This window comes from Podarcis vaucheri (genome assembly GCF_965113315.1).
Source record: "Podarcis vaucheri genome assembly, chromosome: 2".
NCBI classification, from domain to species: domain Eukaryota; kingdom Metazoa; phylum Chordata; class Lepidosauria; order Squamata; family Lacertidae; genus Podarcis; species Podarcis vaucheri.
The window spans coordinates 35,515,303-35,535,717 of record NC_138760.1 but is presented as its reverse complement, the minus strand read 5'-3'; the positions used below and the strand labels follow the sequence as shown (position 1 = coordinate 35,535,717).

At 50.7% G+C, this 20,415-nt stretch overlaps 2 protein-coding genes across 2 annotated transcripts; one reads left to right on the top strand and one right to left on the bottom strand.

Annotated features, from left to right (window-relative positions):
* The first annotated feature begins 205 nt into the window (after nt 1-205).
* TMEM235 (transmembrane protein 235) lies at nt 206-8,842 on the top strand. Its single transcript, XM_082213359.1, has 4 exons — nt 206-454; nt 3,867-3,947; nt 5,536-5,673; nt 7,873-8,842. The coding sequence occupies exons 1-4, from the start codon at nt 235-237 to the stop codon at nt 8,103-8,105; spliced, it is 672 nt and encodes a 223-aa protein (XP_082069485.1). The 5' UTR covers nt 206-234; the 3' UTR covers nt 8,106-8,842.
* Nucleotides 8,684-20,175, bottom strand: LOC309526946 (uncharacterized protein). Its single transcript, XM_082213341.1, has 7 exons — nt 19,169-20,175; nt 17,472-17,555; nt 15,307-15,395; nt 12,771-12,956; nt 10,954-11,091; nt 10,308-10,500; nt 8,684-9,636 (listed from the first exon to the last, which is right to left on the bottom strand). Exons 1-7 carry the CDS (start codon nt 19,944-19,946, stop codon nt 9,329-9,331), a joined length of 1,776 nt encoding a protein of 591 aa, XP_082069467.1. The 5' UTR covers nt 19,947-20,175; the 3' UTR covers nt 8,684-9,328.
* Between the last annotated feature and the right edge of the window lie 240 nt (nt 20,176-20,415).

Genomic DNA, 20,415 nt, shown 5'->3' with positions numbered 1-20,415 from the left:
GGCTTTTTGCGGCCGCTCCAATTTGGGGCGCAAGTCCCCGGTGGCTTCGCCCCCAACCCCCGCGAAGATGCGGCTTGGGGGGCGCGCGCGCGTTTCCACCTGACTCTCGCCCCCTCCCCGGAGCGTTGCAGTGAGAAAGGGAGAGTCTCCCGCTCGGCTGCCGCTGTTTCTCTCCACGTGTCCGCCGCCAGAGGCAGCAGCGGCGGCGCCTGTGCGAGCAAGTCTGGCGGCGGGATGGTGGCGAGGTGCTGCGGCTGCCGCCGGGCCCTGGCGGTGGTGCCTCCCGGCGCGCTGTGCCTGGGCGCGGCGCTCAGCGGGCTCTTCAGCTTCGCCTTCTTGGCCGCGGCCCTGGGCACCGATTACTGGTACCTGGTGAGCGTGGACTCGGCCAACAGCAGCGCTCGGGACGCCGAGCAGCTGAGTTCCCACTCCGGACTCTGGCGCCTCTGCGAAGGTAGGGATGCGCCGCGCGCGCCTTCTTTCCTCGGGTTCGCGACGGCAACAGCCCGCGCTTCCCTTGCCACTGGGATCCGGAGAGGAGGGTGCTTTTTCTGGGATCCAAAGTGGATCGCGTCGGGTGTCGAACGCCCCCCACCCCACCAAAATAAAAACCTATACACGAGCTTAGGCTTGGGTCTGCCGGTTTCAGTAGTCGTGAAAAAACTTTCTGCTAACGGAGGAATCGCCGTCGGGTTACAAAATGGATCGCTTGGTGGTGAGTAGCTGTGGCAGCCGGCATTCCTCTGCCCTACTCAAGTCTCTGCGTCCTGGAGACGTCTTGATTCTGCTTCACCCGTTTGTTTAGGAAGATAGGACGCTGCATGTCTAGTCCGCCCAGGTCAGTATTGCCAACACTGGCCGGCAGCAGCTCTCGAGGTTTTCTCACGGAGTTCTCTCACCGTCGTCCCTGGAGATGCCGTGGATTGATCCTGAGACCATCGGCATGCAAAGCAGGCGCTCTGGCTGCCCTTTCTCCAAGCCCCTGCTCTCCTGCCCATCTGGGCTATCCCGACGCTCACCTGCAACTAGTACTGCACTCCCTGGTTTGTGTATACATTTGGGGGTGGGGAGAAGGGATCCCGGTGCCTTAGAATCGCAGTATCCTGGTATAAGGTTAAGGCGAGCTGGAATTGTTCCATCCCCTTTTGCTGGCAATCGAAGAATTTCAGCCATTCCGGTGGTGCTTTAACGTTCACGGACTTTCACGCATTTATAACTTTCTGTGCTGGGGCCGAGGGGTGAGGGTGGGGGGGAAGAGATTAAAGAAGGAAAGAACTGGATTGCACCCAAGAATCCGCCCTCCTGGAGAGAAAGGAGGGCTGGGGTGTCAGAGAGGAGGAAAGGGGAGGGGGAAGCAGAGGCAGCGCTTTCTTCAGCTCTCTGTTCAAAAGAGAGACCCGATTGAACTTCCATCAAAGATATGAAATGTCAGAGGGACGCATCGAATGTTCGCTTTCACGCTCTGGCGCCCATCAGGAGTTCTGACACCCCTGGCTGTTGATGCACCTCTGGGCTCATGTGGATGTGCCCCCTGCTAAATAAATCACAGCCGGGGGCGGGCGGAGTAGAGCCTGCTGCTGTCATCTGAGCTGTGCTCTCGGAGGTCGCTCCCACGCCACCTGTTTATCGAGCAGCCATCCTGATTTTTTTTGCGGGAGTCCTTGAATCAAGCCGTTCTTATTCCACATTTTCCAGTGCATGGATGTAGCCGGGGGGGGCGGGGCGGGGGGGCAGCTGCTCTCCCCCAAATCAAGTAAATAAATAAAAATACTTAACTAACTGACCAACTGCATCGCTGATAACTCGGTTCTTGCCCCCACCACCCATAGAGCCCGTCCCCCCAATAAATTCTGGCTACTCCCATGTTCCAGTGTGTCTTACTACTCCCCCACCCCACACTTTCCTTGCAGCAAAAGGTCAGTTTTGTGGGAACTATAGTTTGTTAATGGGGCTGGGAATTGTAGCTTTGTAGGGGGAAAGTAAAGTTTCTGGGATTCTTGCGAAGGTGTGTGTGTGTGTGTGTGTGTGTGTGTGCCATGTGCTTTAAATGTATGGTGTTGATTTGCCCTTAAATTGCACAGGCTGAATTGGTTGGAATGTGATTTGAATCCGACCCACAAATAGCAACAGTCCAGAAGTACATTTACAACCATACAGCTGAGGCTGGAATTTTCCTCTCTGTCAAGTTCAATTCCTGTCATTCTCAAGCTGTTTGGTTCTGGGATTTTGGAACCTTTTGGGAATCCTCTGCTGTGCGTGAACACCAGTTTGCCCTATTGGGAGGAAAGGAAAGGTTCAAAGTCCTCTAGGCCTATAGAGCGAGGGCTCCCAAACAATGGTCAGTGAGATTCATTCAGGTGGTCCATTCATACTGGTCTTTGACTGCTTCTTTATTGCCTCTTTTTCTTATACTTTAGGCATTTTATTGTATTGTAACCTGAACTCATAGACATAGAAGAAGCAATATTTTTTTAAAAAAAACAATTAAAATTAAAAACCATACAGCACAACACATTGCAATTACTTAAGCAGGCAGAAAAATAATTACCGGTATGTGCTGTGCAAAGACCATCAGAATTTTACAAGTTGCTAGTTCCACCCCACACCTGAAGAGTGCACTTCCTAGCCCAAGGTCTTACTCCTCCATTGCCAAAAAGTGATAATTCAGGTACCCTGGATGGATACAAATCAGAGAGGGGAATGAAGGAGCTGCTGTGGCAATGTCATAGGGAGAAATGAGTGTGAGTCAGGTCGGCCACCTGCTTTGATTTGCTTACCCAGTGGAGACTGGTCCTTTAGGGCAAATGGGGCCCTGCCCCACCAACTTCAGTTTTCTCCCACACAGCCCCATACCTGCCTTGGCTTTTTTACTTACAGGCAGTCCAGGGGATGGTACTGGCTTTCAGCTTCCTCCTCCTCCTCCGTCTACATTGTCCTTGGAGAACTCAGCAGGAAAGAGGATGGGGCAAAAACTAGAATTACCGTATTTTTTGCTCCATAAGACGCACCTTTTCCCTCCTAAAAAGTAAGGGGAAATGTGTGTGTGTCTTATGGAGTGAATGCAGGCAGGAGGCTCTGCTCAGCGCTCCCTTTAAAGAGCCGCATGGAGCGTGTGTGCAGCTTTTGGGGGCTTTTCCCCGAGAAGGGAGAAGGGACTGACGGGCTGCCCTCTGTCCTTCCCACACCTGGAAAAGTCAGCAAGAGCTGCTGCCAGGCTCTGCTCAACGCTCCCTTGTAAGGGCTCCCTTTCATCCCTCATCCTGCTTTGCTGGGAAGCCAGCAGAAGAAGAGGTGCTGCGCAGCTATCGCTCTTGCTCTGCTGGCTTCAGCAAGAGCTGCACAGCTTGCTCTGCTGGCTTCTCAGCGAAGCGGGAGGAGGGACGGAAGGGTTTAAAGCAAGAAAAGCGAGAGCCGCTTACATGCTCTGCGCAGAATATTTTTTTCCTTGCTTTCCCCCTCTAAAAACTTAGGTGCGTCTTATGGTCAGGTGCGTCTTATGGAGCGAAAAATACGGTGGTTGATTTTGTCATTGGCTCAGGCTTCATCTACTGTTGATCTCGCTGCCTACCACCCCACCCGTGTCAATGGGCACCAGCCACCACTGTGCTCTCCCACCACCCCATCTTATTGACAAGAAAGGCTCTGGGCTTAATAAGAGGAGTCCCATGGTAATCAACCTCAAGCCAGTTAGCTCCACCTCTCTTGCCTGTTCAAGGTCCCAGATATATTATGTGTTGGAGATGTAAAGATTCCAGTCTAGGTTAGCACTGCTGAAGGTGGGAGGCAGCATTTTGGAATGGCAAACCCTGTGGCTGGATCTCTGATCATCCTTTGGTGCTGTTCCTCTCCTTGTCACTTCCCCCCAGGGCAGAACGCCTGCACGCCTCTGATAGACCCGTTCGGCACAAAGAGTTGGCAAGTTCCCGCATCGCTCCAGCATCTTATATGTGAGTAGGCAGCCTAATGTGGGCTCAGCCTTTTGAATGGTGGTGGGAATCTCTGTATAGCAAGATGGAGTTTGGAAGTGTGTTCTCGGGGTGGGGGTGGCGTGATGAAGTTGGGTAATTTTGGACCCTGGACTTTGTGGCTATAGGGGGGGGGTCCTTTTAGATGGCTGTGTGTGTATGTTACCACATTGACTGATGTAGGAATGGCCACCAAATTGGTCAGCTTTAAAGAGGATTAGACAAACCCATGGACGATAAGGCTGTTAATGGTCATTAGATGTGATGGCAATGTTCTGTCCACTCTGTTGAAGGCCATATGCCCCTGAAAACCCAGCTGCTGGGAATCCCAAGTGGTAAGTGCCCTGCTGCACTTGTGGCCTTCTCATAAGCATCTGCTTATCCAGTGAGAATAGGATACTGGGACTAGAAGGCCTTTTTGCCCGATCCAACAGGGTTCAGTCATGAAGCACAAAATCAACCTTTATATTCTCTGTTCCCATCACTATTCCACGCTCTACAACTGTTCCACGTTAGAGCAAAGCAAACAAATTAAAAAGGAATGCAAACATCCTCCAACTCCAATTTAAGAAAATACACTCTGAGCATATACAGCTTCGCATTTTAAACTCACTTGGGTCATAGGACCGTCTTGACTACAGGGATGATACAGAGCTTGCATTTGCTGAACACATTTAAGTGGGAATAAATCCCATTTTGTGGTGGAAATGGATCGCATGTTTTTTTAAAGAAAAAAATTATAAAATTAGTATCTGTAACCCTGTACATGCCTGGTCAGCTCACCCCTGGCTATAAAATGTTTTTAATGATGATAAAAAGTAGCAGCAGCAACAAGAAAGGATGGTGTGGTGGCCAGGATGAGCCCCAGGTGCTGGCGCTGGGCCTGATTGCTGCCATCATCTGCCACACTTAAGAGTGGTCATTTGGGGGCACCTCGAGTTGCACCACTGGTCTTGAGTCTCAGAGTGTGTTCACTGTGCCACCTTAGTGGTCAGTGAAGCTGGTCCCCCCTCCCCTTCCTCTTTACCCTAGGCAAAAGTGTCCCCACCTTGGCCATAGACCAATCAGGCAGAGTTTAAGGACTTTAATCTGTGTGAAGCTGGTTTGAGAAACAGCTGCATCCGACAGTGGTATTTTATAACAGGATTAATGCCTGTTTTAGATAATGTGTGAATATGGATTAAATACCCAGCACTGGAAAAGCAGTAGGTGCACAGTAAGCGGGAGTGTGAGCCCAGCCTTTATTGCTGGAAGCCCTTCTGTAAATCAGATTATGGTTGAAGACGAGCACTGTTTCGGAGCTGCGAGCAGGGCGATTTGTTTCTTGAAATAAAATGTCACGGGGAGGAAACAGAAAGGTGGGGGGGGGGCTCTCCATCAGAGGTTTTTAAAAAGCAGAAGCTGGATGACCACCTATCGGGGATGCTGTAGCAATAGGGTCCCTGGATTGCCCAGCGGTTGGACCCAGTGACCTCTAGGGTCATCTGTAAAGCTGCATTCACCTATTCTCTAATACACCATCCTGCTTTCCCCCTCCATTGGATGTCCCCCTCTTCTGTCTCTCTGCCAGCCATGCATCGAGCCTTTGTGGTCCTGCTGCCTCTCAGCCTCGTCTTGATCGTCTTTGGCTGGATCTGTGGGGTCATCGGTTCCTTGGTCCAGAGCTCCCGTCTTTTGCTCTTCACAGGCTGCTATTTTCTGCTGGGTGGTGAGTGAAGCTATGTCTTTGGAGCGGGGGAAACCAGGTTTTCTTTCTTTATCAGTCTCTCTCTCCCCACCCCCCCGCAACATGGCAAAATGTCATTAAACACTTGCTCTCAGGGAATACCTAGCAGATTCTGTCTTAGCACCATCAGGTCAGCTGCCCCTTGGTGAGACCGAGGTGCAAACGAGTGTGCTGTGGTCTTGGTGCCACGGGAACCACATATTGTCTCATCATCGACTCCTGACCTGTCCTCACTGCCTTTCCCCTTCCTTGAAGGCAGAAAAAGCAGGACTCTTGACTGCTCACAACAGCAGAGGAGCCTACCCAGAATCCTTTGCAGAAGGGGTGGGGGGGACCTGATGTTAAGAGCTCAGCCTACACTCGAGTGGGACCCTGGTAGAGACACATGCCCGACTGGCATGTTCTCTCCCTCCTAGTCGATTGTTCGGGAGCTTCAAAAGCTTTCTTCAGCCCGAACATCACAGCAACCGATGCCAACAGACATCGGCACACTTAGGGATCCGCAGTCTTCGCAGCTTGAGTAACAGACCTCAGCAACTCAGCATTTTGGCTAATCTACTTTATTTACATATAAACACACACGGAGCACAGCAACATGGCTCCCTCTCTAGCATCAGACAGCAAAGAGAAAAAGAACAAAGGACAATAGTCCCACTTCACGGAACACAGTAATACAAACATCCTGTCTCCGTCACTTCCTACTCTGTGGAGTCAAAACATATACCGTCATGTGATGAACAACAATCCCATGACTGCAATCACGGAGCAGGAATTCTAACACCTGTTGGTTTCCAACTCTTGCCAGCCCCCAGCCACTAAGATGGGAACTGAAGTCCAAGCACACCTGGAGGGCCACAGGTCCTTCATCTCTGCTTTGCAAGCGCCGGGGATTAGCACTTGATCCAAGCTGACTTACACTGGGACAAGGAAAGTTCTTTGGCTGGTGGAACCGCTCTCCTTGCAGGCCCCATGTGGGCATGGGTGGTCTGACGGTCAAGTAGATACAAAAGCTAATCTCTACTTGCTATCCTTCATGCCACTTGTCCGAGAACTGACTGCAGACTGGATTCCTGATGATGTTTTATTGTTAACACAGCTCTGTCTTACAAGACATGTGGAGGTTGGGGAACCCTAGCTCAGTGGTAGGACAAATGAGGGTGTCCCAGATGCAGCAACTGGCCTCTCCCATTAAAAGGGTCAGGTGATGTGAAAGCAGCAGAGGTTTAGCATCAAGAGTTATCCTTTTCCTAGAGGGGCCTTCTCTGTAGTGGGGACCGCCCTGTGGAACACCCTCCCACCAGATGTCAAGGAAATAAACAACTATCTGATTTTTAGAAGACATCTGAAGTCAACCCTGTTTGGGGAAGTTTTTAATGTTTGATGTTTTATTGTGTTTTTAATATTCTGTTGGGAGCCGCCCAGAGTGGCTGGGGAAGCCAGGTCAGGTGGATGGTGTGTAAATAATAAACATTATAATTATTAGGGCTACCTTCCCAGGTTAATGAGCCAAAGCTGCATATAGATGCAATCACACCCCACTAAAAAAAACATGAGAATACTGTATCATTCAATATTATTCGGAGCATCCATCATGTGAATAAATCCAGCTATTTTAATTGTGATGATGATTCGCAACAATATTTACCCTACTGCCTCTGACTAATAATAATAATAATAATAATAATAATAATAATAATAATAATAATTTATTTATACCCCGCCCATCTGGCTGGGTTTCCCCAGGCACTCTGGGCGGCTTCCAACAAAACACTAAAATACAATAACCTATTAAACATTAAAAGCTTCCCTAAACAGGGCTGCCTTCAGATGTCTTCTAAAAGTTTGGTATTTTTCACAGGGCGGGTGCCACTACCGAGAAGGCCCTCTGCCTGGTTCCCTGTAACTTGGCTTCTTGCAGCAAGGGAACCGCCAGAAGGCCCTCGGCGCTGGACCTCAGTGTCCGGGCCGAGCGATGGAGGTGGAGACGCTCCTTCAGGTATACTGGACCAAGGCTGTTTAGGGCTTTACAGGTCAGCACCAACACTTTGAATTGTGCTCAGAAACTTACTGGGATGCTCCTTTGAGTTATCATGGTTAGGAGCAGCATGGCATGAGCCCTGATCGGGGGCAGTGTCTGCTACAGGACTGGCACTGACCCGTCCCCCTTCCCCTTCCCCCCAGCACTGCTGACCCTGTCGGGAACCAGCACCTACATCTGCTACTCCAGCGCAGCCTTCGCCGAGACAGTGCGCATGTTTGACCAGCAGCGCTTCGAGCACGTCCGCATCGCCTTTGGCTGGTCCCTGGCCCTTGCCTGGCTCTCTTTTGGCACCGAGGGGTTGGCCAGCATCCTGCTTCTCCTGGCTGCTCAGGGGCTCCGCCTGAAGCCGGATGCCTGTGCAGTGTTCATCTGATGCGTTGTCAGGGCTGTGACATAACCCTACTCTGCTTGACTGGCCTTCCTGGGGTGAAAATTCCACTGCTGCCAATCCCCCTCTTGTCATGCAGCCACAACACGTAACCTGCATGGACCGCAAGGTGTTACGAAGATCTGCTTGTGGGTGTGCCAGGCTGAGGGATGCATGTGGAAGGGGCGAGGGACCCCCATCGATAAGGTGCAGCGGTTGCCATCCTTACATGCTGGGTTCATTACTCAACTCTTGGTGTGCAAGCAGAGCTGAGGAAGAGAAACAGCTAGGGCCTTGTTCCTCACCCAAGGGTAGGAGGCCTGTGTGACCCATCCAGATGTTTCTGGACTCCAGTTTCCATCAGCCCCAGCCAGCATGGCCAATGGGCCTGGGGTGATGGGAGCGTAGTCCAGCAACATCTGGACTAGCTCCCCATCCCTGTCCTAACTCAACACCTGAAGGATCCATGGCTCCTTCTCCCTGTTTCTTGCTATGCATAGCTGATGCTCCTTCCCTTCCAAGCATGCCCATCCGCTGGTCCTCCTTGATGCATCTGGGGCCTCTTGAATTAAAAAGGGCTCCGGTAGGAAGAGGTGCCATTTATTTAGTCAAAGGATTTCTACCCATCTCCTACAGCTGGAAAAATGCTCCCAGAGCAGCTTACAGAAATCAGTCGTAAGGCAGCCCTTGCCCTCAGGGTTATAATCGAAAAGACGTGGCACACAAGGTAAAAGGGAATGGGAGGGAAGAGGAAAAATAAAAAAGCAAGCTCAAGCTCCTTTTCTTAAAGCTACAGGTCGTAGCTGGCAGGTATCCCTTAGCCTGAACAGAACAGGAGCAGAGCATCCCTGGGAAACAAAGCTCCCTCTCCATTCCCTCAGGATGCAGGAAGGCTGTGGGGTGGGTGGGTGGAAGCCATGTTGGGACCGTTTCCTGCAAGGCCATGAAGTGATGCAGCTCCTTTGGTCTGGCAACAGAGTCTGTTGGCTGCCAGAGCCGCTCCTGGAAACGGACAGGCTCTCCCACTGCTGTTCCCCCATAGCAGGTGGCTTGCGAAGCTGAAGCCTGCTTCTCTCCTCTGTAGAGCCATATAGGGCTGGAGCCATGTGGACCACGTCTTTAGCTAGGCCAGGGCTGACCAATCACAGGCTTGCCTTCTCGGCACGCCCTGGCTTGTTTCAGACTGACATCCTGCGTGCCAACTTGGCTTCTGGCCCACCAGACTGGCTTCAGGGTACACCGGCGCTTTGCTGCTCCCACCTGCCCAGGACAAAGCGCCACTTGCCCTCAGCCAGCTGCGTGTCTCGGAGGGAGACGTCGCAGTGCCAGACGGCGCGCAGGCGACGCTCGCCCCACGGGAAAAGCCTCACGCTGACGGCTTGGCCTGTGGCGGCCACCTCCTCCTCACTCACGGCCTCCATCAGCTCGCACAGCTTGGCTGGGGTCAGCCTGGGAGCCGAGATGGTTGCCATGACGATGTTGGTCTCCACGGTGGCGGGGTTTACGGAGCAGAGAGGTGAGCCCAGGGCAAAGGCACCTGTAAAGAGAAAACACTTTGAGGTTTAAAATGGCGAGCGGGGATAAGTTATCGAATCACAGGATAAATGGGTGGGTGGATAGGGAATTGGGAGAGATCCTCACCCACTAACAGGGAGGGCTGGCCTGCTGAAATCTGAACTGAAAGCTGACCCCAGCATAGGAGGAGCTGGAGAAATCTACCCTCAGAGCCTTGGCTCAAGGGGGCACCCTGTGTCAGCGAAGGGGTGGTGAGCCTCGATCGCCCAGCAGAGGTTAAAGGTAAAGGTAAAGGTAAAGGTACTCCTGACCATTAGGCCTGGTGGCGGACGACTCTGGGGTTGCAGCGCTCATCTCGCTCTATAGGCCGAGGGAGCCGGCGTTTGTCCGCAGACATGTGGCCAGCATGACTAAGCTGCTTCTGGCGAACCAGAGCAGCACACGGAAACGCCGTTTACCTTCCCCCCAGAGCGGTACCTATTTATCTACTTGCACCTTGATGTGCTTTCGAATTGCTAGGTTGGCAGGAACAGGGACCGAGCAACGGGAGCTCACCCCGTTGCGGGGATTCGAACCACCGACCTTCTGATCGGCAAGTCCTAGGCTCTGTGGTTTAATCCACAGCGCCACCCGCTTTCCCCCAGCAGAGGTTAGGCATTATCAATCCCTCCTTCAGCCTCACAGAACAGGCACCTTGGGCGAAGTGTCTGGCATTGTGGTGATCCCTCTTCAGCGTCTCCTCCACACGGCTCAATCCAACCAGGCCAGCGGCTGCCAGGACCCCTGCCTGGCGCATCCCACCCCCAAGGAGCTTCCGCACGCGCCAGGCTTCGGCGATCAGCTCTCCGCTTCCAGCCAGAAGTGCCCCGGCTGGTGCTCCCACGCCCTGTGTCATCGAAAAGAGAAAAGATGGGGTTAGCCAGTGTGGAGGCTATGGAGAATCCCAAACCTCTCGGGCCCCCATCTGGGGACTCTGCGTGGAGAAGCTCTTGCACAGCCCCTTCCACTAGCCTCTATCTAGCTTTGTTTGAATCCTGCTGATTTCTGCTGCAAATCCAAGGACGGATCGCAGAGGTTTCAAACACGTTGCCAGGGAAGGATTGCAGTTCTGCTTTGCAGGTGGATGGTCTCAGGCTCAGTCCCCAGGTAAGGCTGGGAGGGGCCCCTTTTTGGAATCCTGGGGAGCCGCTGCCAGTCCGCGTAGGCAATACTGAGCTGGATGGAGCAGCGGTCTGGCTCAGCTTCCTAAGTCCCCACAGTTAGGTGAGCCTCGCAGGTACTGCGCTTGCACTCTTCCCCGAAATCCACCCTGTTCAGAGCCACAGCAGAAACCACCTACCTTCGAGAGGCACAGGGAGATGGAGTTGCAGTGCTGCGAGATATGAGCCGGCGGCACTCCCAAGGCCACGGCGGCGTTAAGCACCCTGGCACCATCCATGTGAATCCGCAGCCCGTATCGCTGGGCTACCTGGTGCACCTGTGTAGAGAATGGAGCTCAGCCAACAACTTAAAGCGGGCTTCCTCAACCTCGGTCCTCCAGGTGTTTTTTGGCCTACAACCCCCATCATCCCTAGCTAGCAGGACCAGTGGTCAGGGATGATGGGAATTGTAGTCTCAAAGCATCTGGAAGCCTGACTTTAAGGCTTGCGACAGGCAGAGGGGAAGACGTCCCAGAGCTGGTGGCCTTTCTTAGGGGCATTGCAGGTTCCACTTTATGTGCAGCTCTAGGGGCCTCATGAGATCAGGGCCCCTGCTCTGCAAGAAAACTAAAAGACAATCTGGGGTTACTGTTGGTATCAGGCAGCCCAGCCAAGGGGTGCTAAGTTGGGGGTCTTCTTTTATCATCATCACTTCCTCTAATACCAAACTTGGGTGGTGCGGTGCCTGGCAGTTGCAAAGAGTTTTTTTAAAGCAAGGAGCCCCCCCAACCACGCTAAAATAGGGTCGATACATATCTAGAGATACCCTCCCTAAGTATAGAGGTATGACTAAAACCTCCCAAAATGGCCTGACAAGGACCTATGGATTTCCAGGGCTTTACCAAATGTAGATGTGCCAATTTAAGGGTGACAGTAGGAGTGGGAGAAGGAAACAAGATAAGGGTGGGGAAGCCAACAGGAAGCATCCTGGAAGTGTGGATTAAGGTGAAAAGTGGGGGTGGGGGGGAAACCCTCCACCCTCCACTACACATGCATGCATTTTGGGTGGAGTCGAGATACACTGCAACATTTTTTTTAAAAAAAGTTTTATTTATTGTATAAATAAACACAACTATTAAAAATATTGATAAATAAATACAAACGCTGAAAGTACTTGAATGAATAAAATGTTATTACTGCTACCACAGCAGCTATTGCTCACAATACCCACCACAACGAAAAGACTATTGAATTTTCTGAAAGAGTCAAAAAGCCTGAAGCCTTCCTTCTGGGAATGATTGGAGAGGAGATTAAGAAAGAAGATTACGTAATGTTTCAATATGCAACTGTAGCTGCCAGGATTCTATTAGCACAAAATTGGAAAACCCCAAATATCCCGACTGTTAAAGATTGGCAAATTAAATTGAGTATATGGATTTAGCAAAAATGACGCAGAACATTAGACAGCAAAAAGGTAGAAAGTTTATTGATGAATGGTCTAAATTTATAACATATACAGAAACAAATTCTAGATATAAAAAAATCACAGTAGGCGTAATATAATTCCTGCGATGCGCAGATGTTATATAATGAAAAACTGCAGATTGGATTTAATATTCACATAACCCAAGACCGAGATGGAGGGAAGTAAACTGCTATTTGTTTTAATGTTTGTTTTTTGGTTGGTTAAGGTGTTTCTGATATGGTTGATGTTTTCTTTTGTCTTTGGTATGTGTTTGTTATTTTTCCTTTTGTTGTTGTTGTTTGGTAATAGAAAATGAATAAAAAGAAGATAAAAAAAAGAATTTTCTGAAAGAGTCAGAGAATCGTAGGGTTGAAAGGGACACTGAGGATTGTCTCGTCTCCAGCCCCCTGCAATGCAGGAATACGCAGCTGTCCTATACGGGGACTGAACCTGCAACCTTGGCATCATCAGCACCATGCTCTAACCTGCTGAGCTATCCAGGCTCTCCCAGTCTGTTGGGTTGAGTCTGGATGAATGACTCATGGTACTCACCTCTTGCAGGTACTTAAGGGGCAGCACCCTTCCTCCGGCCGAGCTGTGCGTGTTCTCGAGGCAAATGAGCTCAGGGCGGGGGTGGTACTGGCTCTGGTGGGCCTGCTGGATCTTCTGCTCCAGTTCATCCAGATTGATGGTCCCGTTGGGCAGGTCCTGTAATGCCTCTGAATGGACTCCCGCCACCTGGGTGAGAACAAAGTGGGTGGGTGGCCTCAGGCGAAGCCTGTACATGGTAAATGCCTCATGCCGATAAAAGCTTTAACATCAACTCCGATGCTGTTTATGGTGAATGTGAATATGTGGTACCCAGTTTGGTTGAAAACCAAGTACTTTATGGAAAGGCACAAGCACATATGCAACCTCTCCGAATGAGCCACGGCCCCTGGCTGTTTGTGATAGTGAAGCCATCTGGTCTTGTAGTGCTGTAAACAAAAATCTGCCCTTTTCCCTTATGGGGTATCCAAGAGCCCATACAGAGTCCTTACATAGGTTCCTTATTGGTAGGAGAAAATAACAGAGGCCAACCAGAGAATATTGAGATGCAAAGCAGCTAGTAAGCTTGATCTTTATTGATCTGTTGCAACAGGGTGCTCCCCTCACATGCAGGAAAGGAGGAGGAACCCAGAACAAAAGTGTGCCTGCCCTTATATAGACATTTTCAATTCCCTATGCTGGAGCTCAAGACCACCCCTCCATACATCATACATACATCACAGAAAAGGTGGTCTACAGCAGAAATCTGAGTGCGTTGTTTATCTCATCTGACAGGTTACCTGTTAATGCTCACTTGATTGGATACCCTGGGGAGCCTGGCCAGTCTTTTGTAATGATAAATACTTAGATCCTGAGCCAGGTCACAGGCTCACCCTATTCAAACACAGACATACCCTTAAGACAGGATTTGTGAAGGAAAAGTCAATGGGGAGGCTTTTCCATTTTCCTTTGACCTTGCAGACAAAACATTTGGTCAGTTTAGGAATCAAAAATGGTTTCAGGTCAGTCTTCCTGTGCTGATCTGTGTACATGCTTGGCTGGTACATTTATAAACATTTATTATATATCTAAGACCTTAAAATTCTTATCACAGTAGGGAACAGACACTTCAGAACCTTTGAGAAGGTTCTTTGGTCAAGAAAAATCCTGATGCTTCCTAATCAAGCAAAACGAAAGCTGCAATTATATCCCCATTGAACAAGGCGGGGCTTAATTCAGAGCAAACAAGCCTAGCCTTGCACTGTAAGGCAGAGAGGTTGTGTTTGGGCTGCCTAGGTGGGCAGGAGACTTATGGGGGGAGCTGATAGGAGGCAGAGGCAAGTGCTGCCAATAAGTGTTTTGGAAAGTTAGGAGGACTGAAGCTTGGGGTTATTTAAATGGATTAATACACAGAAGTAGTAGTTTTGGAGGTGCAAGCAACCTCAACCCAAAATGTTGCTTTGCAATTTTTGTGTTGTGCTCATATCTAAAGGCAGAAGTCATAGCATGTGTGTCTTGTGTCTAGGTTCTAAAATGCATTAAATATATTTAAGTCCTGCTGCGGTCATTGGGACCACTGATTCAGGATCTGAGTGCCAGAGACACACAGCAATCCGTGCTAAGCATATGGAAGAACAGAAAATGGGGCAGCCTGCTGATAATGCAGAAAGTGTTAGAATCCACAAGGCAGCTTCCTGTAAATACTGATTCATGCAAGGACCGCAAACAGCTTTCTACTCACAAGGGGAAAATCCCTTGGTTGGATCAATTGAATTCAAAACCCATGCACTGGCATTGCAGCAATGGAAGCGTTGCGAAGTATAACAAAGGGACAAATCACTAAAGCATCTGTCGGTGGGGGGCGAGGCATGAGGAGTCAATAAATATCCCATACCTAGAAGGAATCAACATCACCTAGCTTAATCTCCTGTGCCCAGGGTTCCAGCTCCTTCTAAATTACCAGCAGAGAAAATCCAGGGCTCTAAGAAGACGACACCGGGTGCTTATAATCTCCAATTCTCAACAGTGGATCAGTGAGTTCGTTTCAAAAGCTTAGTGGAAAGGACTGTTCTGAGAAGGTATTTGCAGGCATAACATGCAAGCATTCTGGGGGGGTCAGCTAAAAAAAACAAACCATCATAGGAGGTAACAAGGCAAATCATTAGAACGAAAGGGGAAGACAATTTCCTATTTGGTCCTTTAGTAATGGAACAATCTTCACACAATGTTCTTTTGAGCTGAGCACAGAGACACTTGTGCATGAAGTCGGGAACTGTTACTATCCAAGGAGACGAGGAGGCAGCTTGTGCTAATGGCCACTAGAGGGAAGCACATCACCAGGCTTCTCACTCCTCTGGCCAAGGTTTGAGTAAAGCCTTGCACAGCTGCATCCCCGTGGCCCCTTTGCGAGACTGTGACCACATTTGCCTTGGCAGCTGTAAGTACATGACCTTTGCCATTTCTCTGGTTCCTTGTTTTTGAGATGGAATAGGGGTAGAAAGAGGCACAGTGGGTTTAGGTGATGGCCGGTGCTTCAGGGTCCCCTCCCAGCATCGCTTACCTGTGCAATCCCTCCGTGCTCAAACACATGGATGTGGGATTCCCTCCCAAGCATGAGCTGCGCCCCTCGCTGGCGGCAGTGGCACATGACTATGGTAAGAGAGGACAAGGGTGAGAACTGGGGGGTCTATAGTGGGGACAGGGGAAACAATGAACTAAGAGTCAGATGGCAAGAGAAAATGAGGATGAATCTGTCATAGTTATCCTCTCCACAAATATATAAGGTAGAGTTTTACTTTCTTGGGCTCCATGATCACTGCAGATGGTGACAGCAGTCACGAAATTAAATGCTTGGGAGAAAAGCAATGACAAACCTAGACAGCATCTTAAAAAGCAGAGACATCACCTTGCCAACAAAGGTCCGTATAGTAAAAGCTATGGTTTTCCCAGTAGTGATGTATGGAAGTGAGAGCTGGACCATAAAGAAGGCTGATCGCCGAAGAATTGATGCTTTTGAATTATGGTGCTGCAGGAGACTCTTGAGAGTCCCATGGACTGCAAGAAGATCAAACCTATCCATTCTGAAGGAAATCAGCCCTGAGTGCTCACTGGAAGGACAGATCCTGAAGCTGAGGCTCCAATACTTTGGCCACCTCATGAGAAGAGAAGACTCCCTGGAAAAGACCCTGATGTTGGGAAAGATGGAGGGCACAAGGAGAAGGGGACGACAGAGGACGAGATGGTTGGACAGTGTTCTCGAAGCTACCAGCATGAGTTTGACCAAACTGCGGGAGGCAGTGGAAGACAGGAGTGCCTGGCGTGCTCTCGTCCATGGGGTCACCAAGAGTCAGACACGACTAACAACCAAAAGAGTTGGAAGGGACCCTCAGGTCCAACCCACTGCAGTTCAGGAATATGCAGCTGTCCCATATGGGGCTCGAACCTGCAACCTTAGCAACTATCAGCACCATGCTCTAACCAACTGAGCTAACCAGGCTGCCTGTTTTCATCATTGCTAGGAGATCCCTGAGCTGAAGCAGTCAGTAATGCTTATTCCAATCTCTCCAGCACCTTTTAAGAGTGCAGCCGTTAGGAGCTCTCATCTCACAGTCAAAAATGTTTTGCCTAGTAATTCTAAGGCTAGAGAAAGCCTCTTAGGCAGACGGTTGCGGGTGTATATTTTTCTTGTACACGGATGGCGCTGTACTGCCATCAATGCTGGTAACCCTGTGGCCCTCCAGAAGGTGTTGAACTACAACTCCCATCATCCCTGACCCACGGGCTCAAGGTGGTGTACGTTGTTCTCCTCCCTATTTCATCCTAACAACAACCATGCGAGGTAGGTTAGGCTAAGAGAAGGTGACTGGCCCAAGGCCACCCAGTGAGATTCATGACTGAGTGAGGATTTGAACCCTGGTCTCCCAGGTCATAGTCCAATACTCTGTTATGCCACACTGGGAGTCTTGCAACATTTAGAGGGCCACAAAGTCCCTGCCACTGATTTTATAAATAATAACTGAAATAAAAAAACAGAACTAGAACAATTCCCAAAATGAAACTCTCTCTCCTGATTGCTTCATTCAGGGGTAGGTGGGGCTATTTGTGGGGTTTTTTTATGACTAAGTCTTAGGGCATAGCCCTTACAAGGAGACTTAGGTAAAGGTAAAAGGACCCCTGACCATTAGGTCCAGTCATGACCGACTCTGGGGTTGCGGTGCTCATCTCGCTTTATTGGCTGAGGGAGCTGGCGTACAGCTTCCAGGTCATGTGGCCAGCATGACTAAGCCGCTTCTGGCGAACCAGAGCAGCGCATGGAAACGCTGTTTACCTTCCTGCTGGAGTGGTACCTACTTATCTACTTGCACTTCGTGTTTTTGAACTGCTAGGTGGGCAGGAGCTGGACCGAGCAATGGGAGCTCACCCCGTCGCAGGGATTCGAACCGCCGACCTTTTGATCGGCAAGTCCTAGGCTCTGTGGTTTAATTACATAATAATAAAACAGAGGGCATTAAAGTTATAGGCAGAGCACATATGTATTTATATGCCTGCTGTAAATAAGGGCTCTGATCCAGTGGAGGTATCTGCCAATGGGAGAAGAGGGGATCACCACGGTACCACTCCCACCCAATCAACTCCAAAGAGTTGGGGGACCTCCCAGAACAGGATGGAAGGTGGTACGAGGGGCTGCAAGGGAAATCAGCTCCGATTGCTTCTTATAAGACTTACCAGCAATGAGGTTCGCCATGGTGGCTGTGGGAACAAACAGAGCCCCTTCCATTCCAAGGAGATCAGCCACTACTCTCTGCAGTTCTGAAGAGGGAAATAAGAACACAAGGACAAGAAGAAGCCACCCTCAAGTTTCAGATAGTGTATAGGGTGTGTGGGTGGGATGTCAGAAGTTCACAACTGTGAGCCTGTTCACAGAATCAGGATATTTGAATTTTAACACCTCCTACTCCAGGTTGCTGAAGGCTCTCTTGGCTTTTAAAATATATATATATAATCATCAGCATCACGTTTTGGCAATGGGTTTATTTTACATAAAGGTAAAGGTAAAGGTACCCCTGCCCGTACAGGCCAGTCGTGACCGACTCTGGGGTTGCGTGCTCATCTCACTCTATAGGCCGGGAGCCAGTGCTGTCCACAGACACTTCCGGGTCACGTGGACAGCGTGACGAAGCTGCTCTGGCGAGCCGGCACCAGCGCAGCACACGGAAACGCCGTTTACCTTCCCGCAAGCGGTCCCCATTTATCTACTTGCACCCGGGGGTGCTTTCGAACTGCTAGGTTGGCAGGTGCTGGGACCAAGCAACGGGAGCGCACTCCACCGCGGGGATTCGAACCGCCGACCATGTGATCGGCAAGTCCTAGGCGCTGAGGTTTTACCCACAGCGCCACCCGCGTCCCATTATTTTACATACATTCCCCAAATATTTCAGCCAGTAACATAAGCAAAACGTAAGTGGACGGAATATTATTCCCATGAACAAGCTCCTTTCAGACAAGTTTGGGGCAATTTCCAGAGGGGTAGTCTCTTAAAAACAACAGCAAAATGACTTGTGACACTTCAAAGGCTAACGATTTTATTATGGCACAAGCATTTGCAGACTAGGCACGTTAAAATCACCCATGGAGCTTAGATTATTTCTTCATGGAGACAGACACCCAGCAGCCAACACTGGCCCTTAAAGCCACAGGAAACTATATATTATATGACAATAAACAAAATCCAGGTGTAGAGCCTGTCTTTCCATAAAATATTCAGGGCGGCCCTTTCCATCTGCTCCCCTCCAAATGCAACGTTTTTCCTGGAAGGTATTGTATTTTTATGTTGTGAATCGCCTTGTGATCTTTGGATGAAGGGCAGTATAAAGGTAAAGGTAAAGGGACCCCTGACCATTAGGTCCAGTCGTGACCGACTCTGGTGTTGTGGCGCTCATCTTGCTTTATTTATTTACAGCTTCTGGGTCATGTGACCAGCATGACTAAGCCGCTTCTGGCGAACCAGAGCAGCGCACGGAAACGCCGTTTACCTTCCCGCCGGAGTGGTACCTATTTATCTACTTGCATGTTGATGTGCTTTCAAACTGCTAGGTTGGCAGGAGAAGGGACTGAGCAACAGGCGCTCACCCCGTTGCGGGGATTCGAACCGCCGACCTTCTGATCAGCAAGTCCTAGGCTCTGTGGTTTAAGCCACAGCGCCACCCGCGTCCCATGAAGTGCAGTATGCCAATTTAATAAGAAGAACAAATAACAAAAATAAATATCTGACGTTCACAGTGCCATTGCTTTCACAGCTGGGTCTTGAAAACGAGCAGCCTTGCTCCAAAGCATTAGGCACAGTTGCACCCTAGCCTGTGGCAGCATGGAACCCTTTGCAGAGCCTTACCGCCCCATGGATGCCCCTTTTCACCCAGACTCACCATTGACCGTGGGGTCCTCCCCGTAGTCATCATCCCCCACCTCTGCCTGGGCCATGGCTTGCCTCATCTCGGGGCTCGGCTGAGTCACAGTGTCACTGCGCAGATCCACCATGTGGCACTCAGTCCCTGCTGGGCGACTGACATGGTAACTATGCTTGCCCACTCTTGGAGCAGGGACAAGGGAAGAAGACGGCTGCTTGGTGTGCCACCAAGGTAGACTGGCACAATGTTGCCCAGTGACTGACTGGCTGTATGTCCTTAACAGGATCTTCATAAGCCAAGGTGACCTGAGGCTGGCACTAAGCGACTGGCGAGTAGAGCTTGGGTGGGCTAAGCTGCTGCAAAAGGTCTTACACGGGCTCTTTTGGCTCAGAAAGGTGTCAACACCCTGGAACCAACAGCGTGGGAGGGCTAGGCAAGCACCAAGTCCCTGGCACGGTCTGAGTTGATGCATGCAGGCTTTAGATATCCGGCAGCGGTAACCGTGCCCAGAGGGCACCAGGGTGGTGCCCACGCCCCACCACCTGCGAGAAAACCGAGACAGAATAGCCCCTGGCTGCGTGCACCAGTCAACGGGCTGGCAGGAGTCGCTGCTGAACCCAGGGCAACCAGCCTTGCAGCTGCTCGGTGCACAGGCTTCCCCGCCGTGGCTGGTGGCAGGCGGAGTAGCGGGAGCCCAGCAGGAGCAGATGCGGGCATGGAGCTCCTTGCCGAGGAGGGCACGGCCTCCGCGCCTGGCCATTTCTCCCCCGGTCTGCAGCGCCGGCACCAGCGACATCGCCGCTTCTTCCGCCCAGCACAAACTGGGCAGAGTCCAAAGCTTCACGCTCTTCCCCTAAGGAGCCAGACTACAACTCCCAGCATGCTTCGGGCGCTGGGATTTCGCTCTGCCCTGTTCCCACAGAGTTTTGGGAGTTGTAGTCCCTGTGCGGAATACAGCAAGTGCGCCGGGATCTTTCTCTGCCCCGTTCGCGCGGCGTTTGGGGAGTTACAGTCCCGGTGGGAGTTATAGTCCGGTTTAGAAATGGCATGGTAGCGTGTGCGGGATGGGGGAGGAGAGAAACTGCATTTGTGAGAAGCTATAGGACGGACAGTTCCAGTTGAGGTGGGGGGAATGGGTGGTCCTGCGCCTCCTCTCCCGCCCGCCCACCAGCCAACCCAACCCTTTCCTCCCCTCGACGACGCCATCAGGAAAGTGGCAGCGAGCGGGCACCCTTCTCTCCCTCTCCCCCACATAGAATCATAAT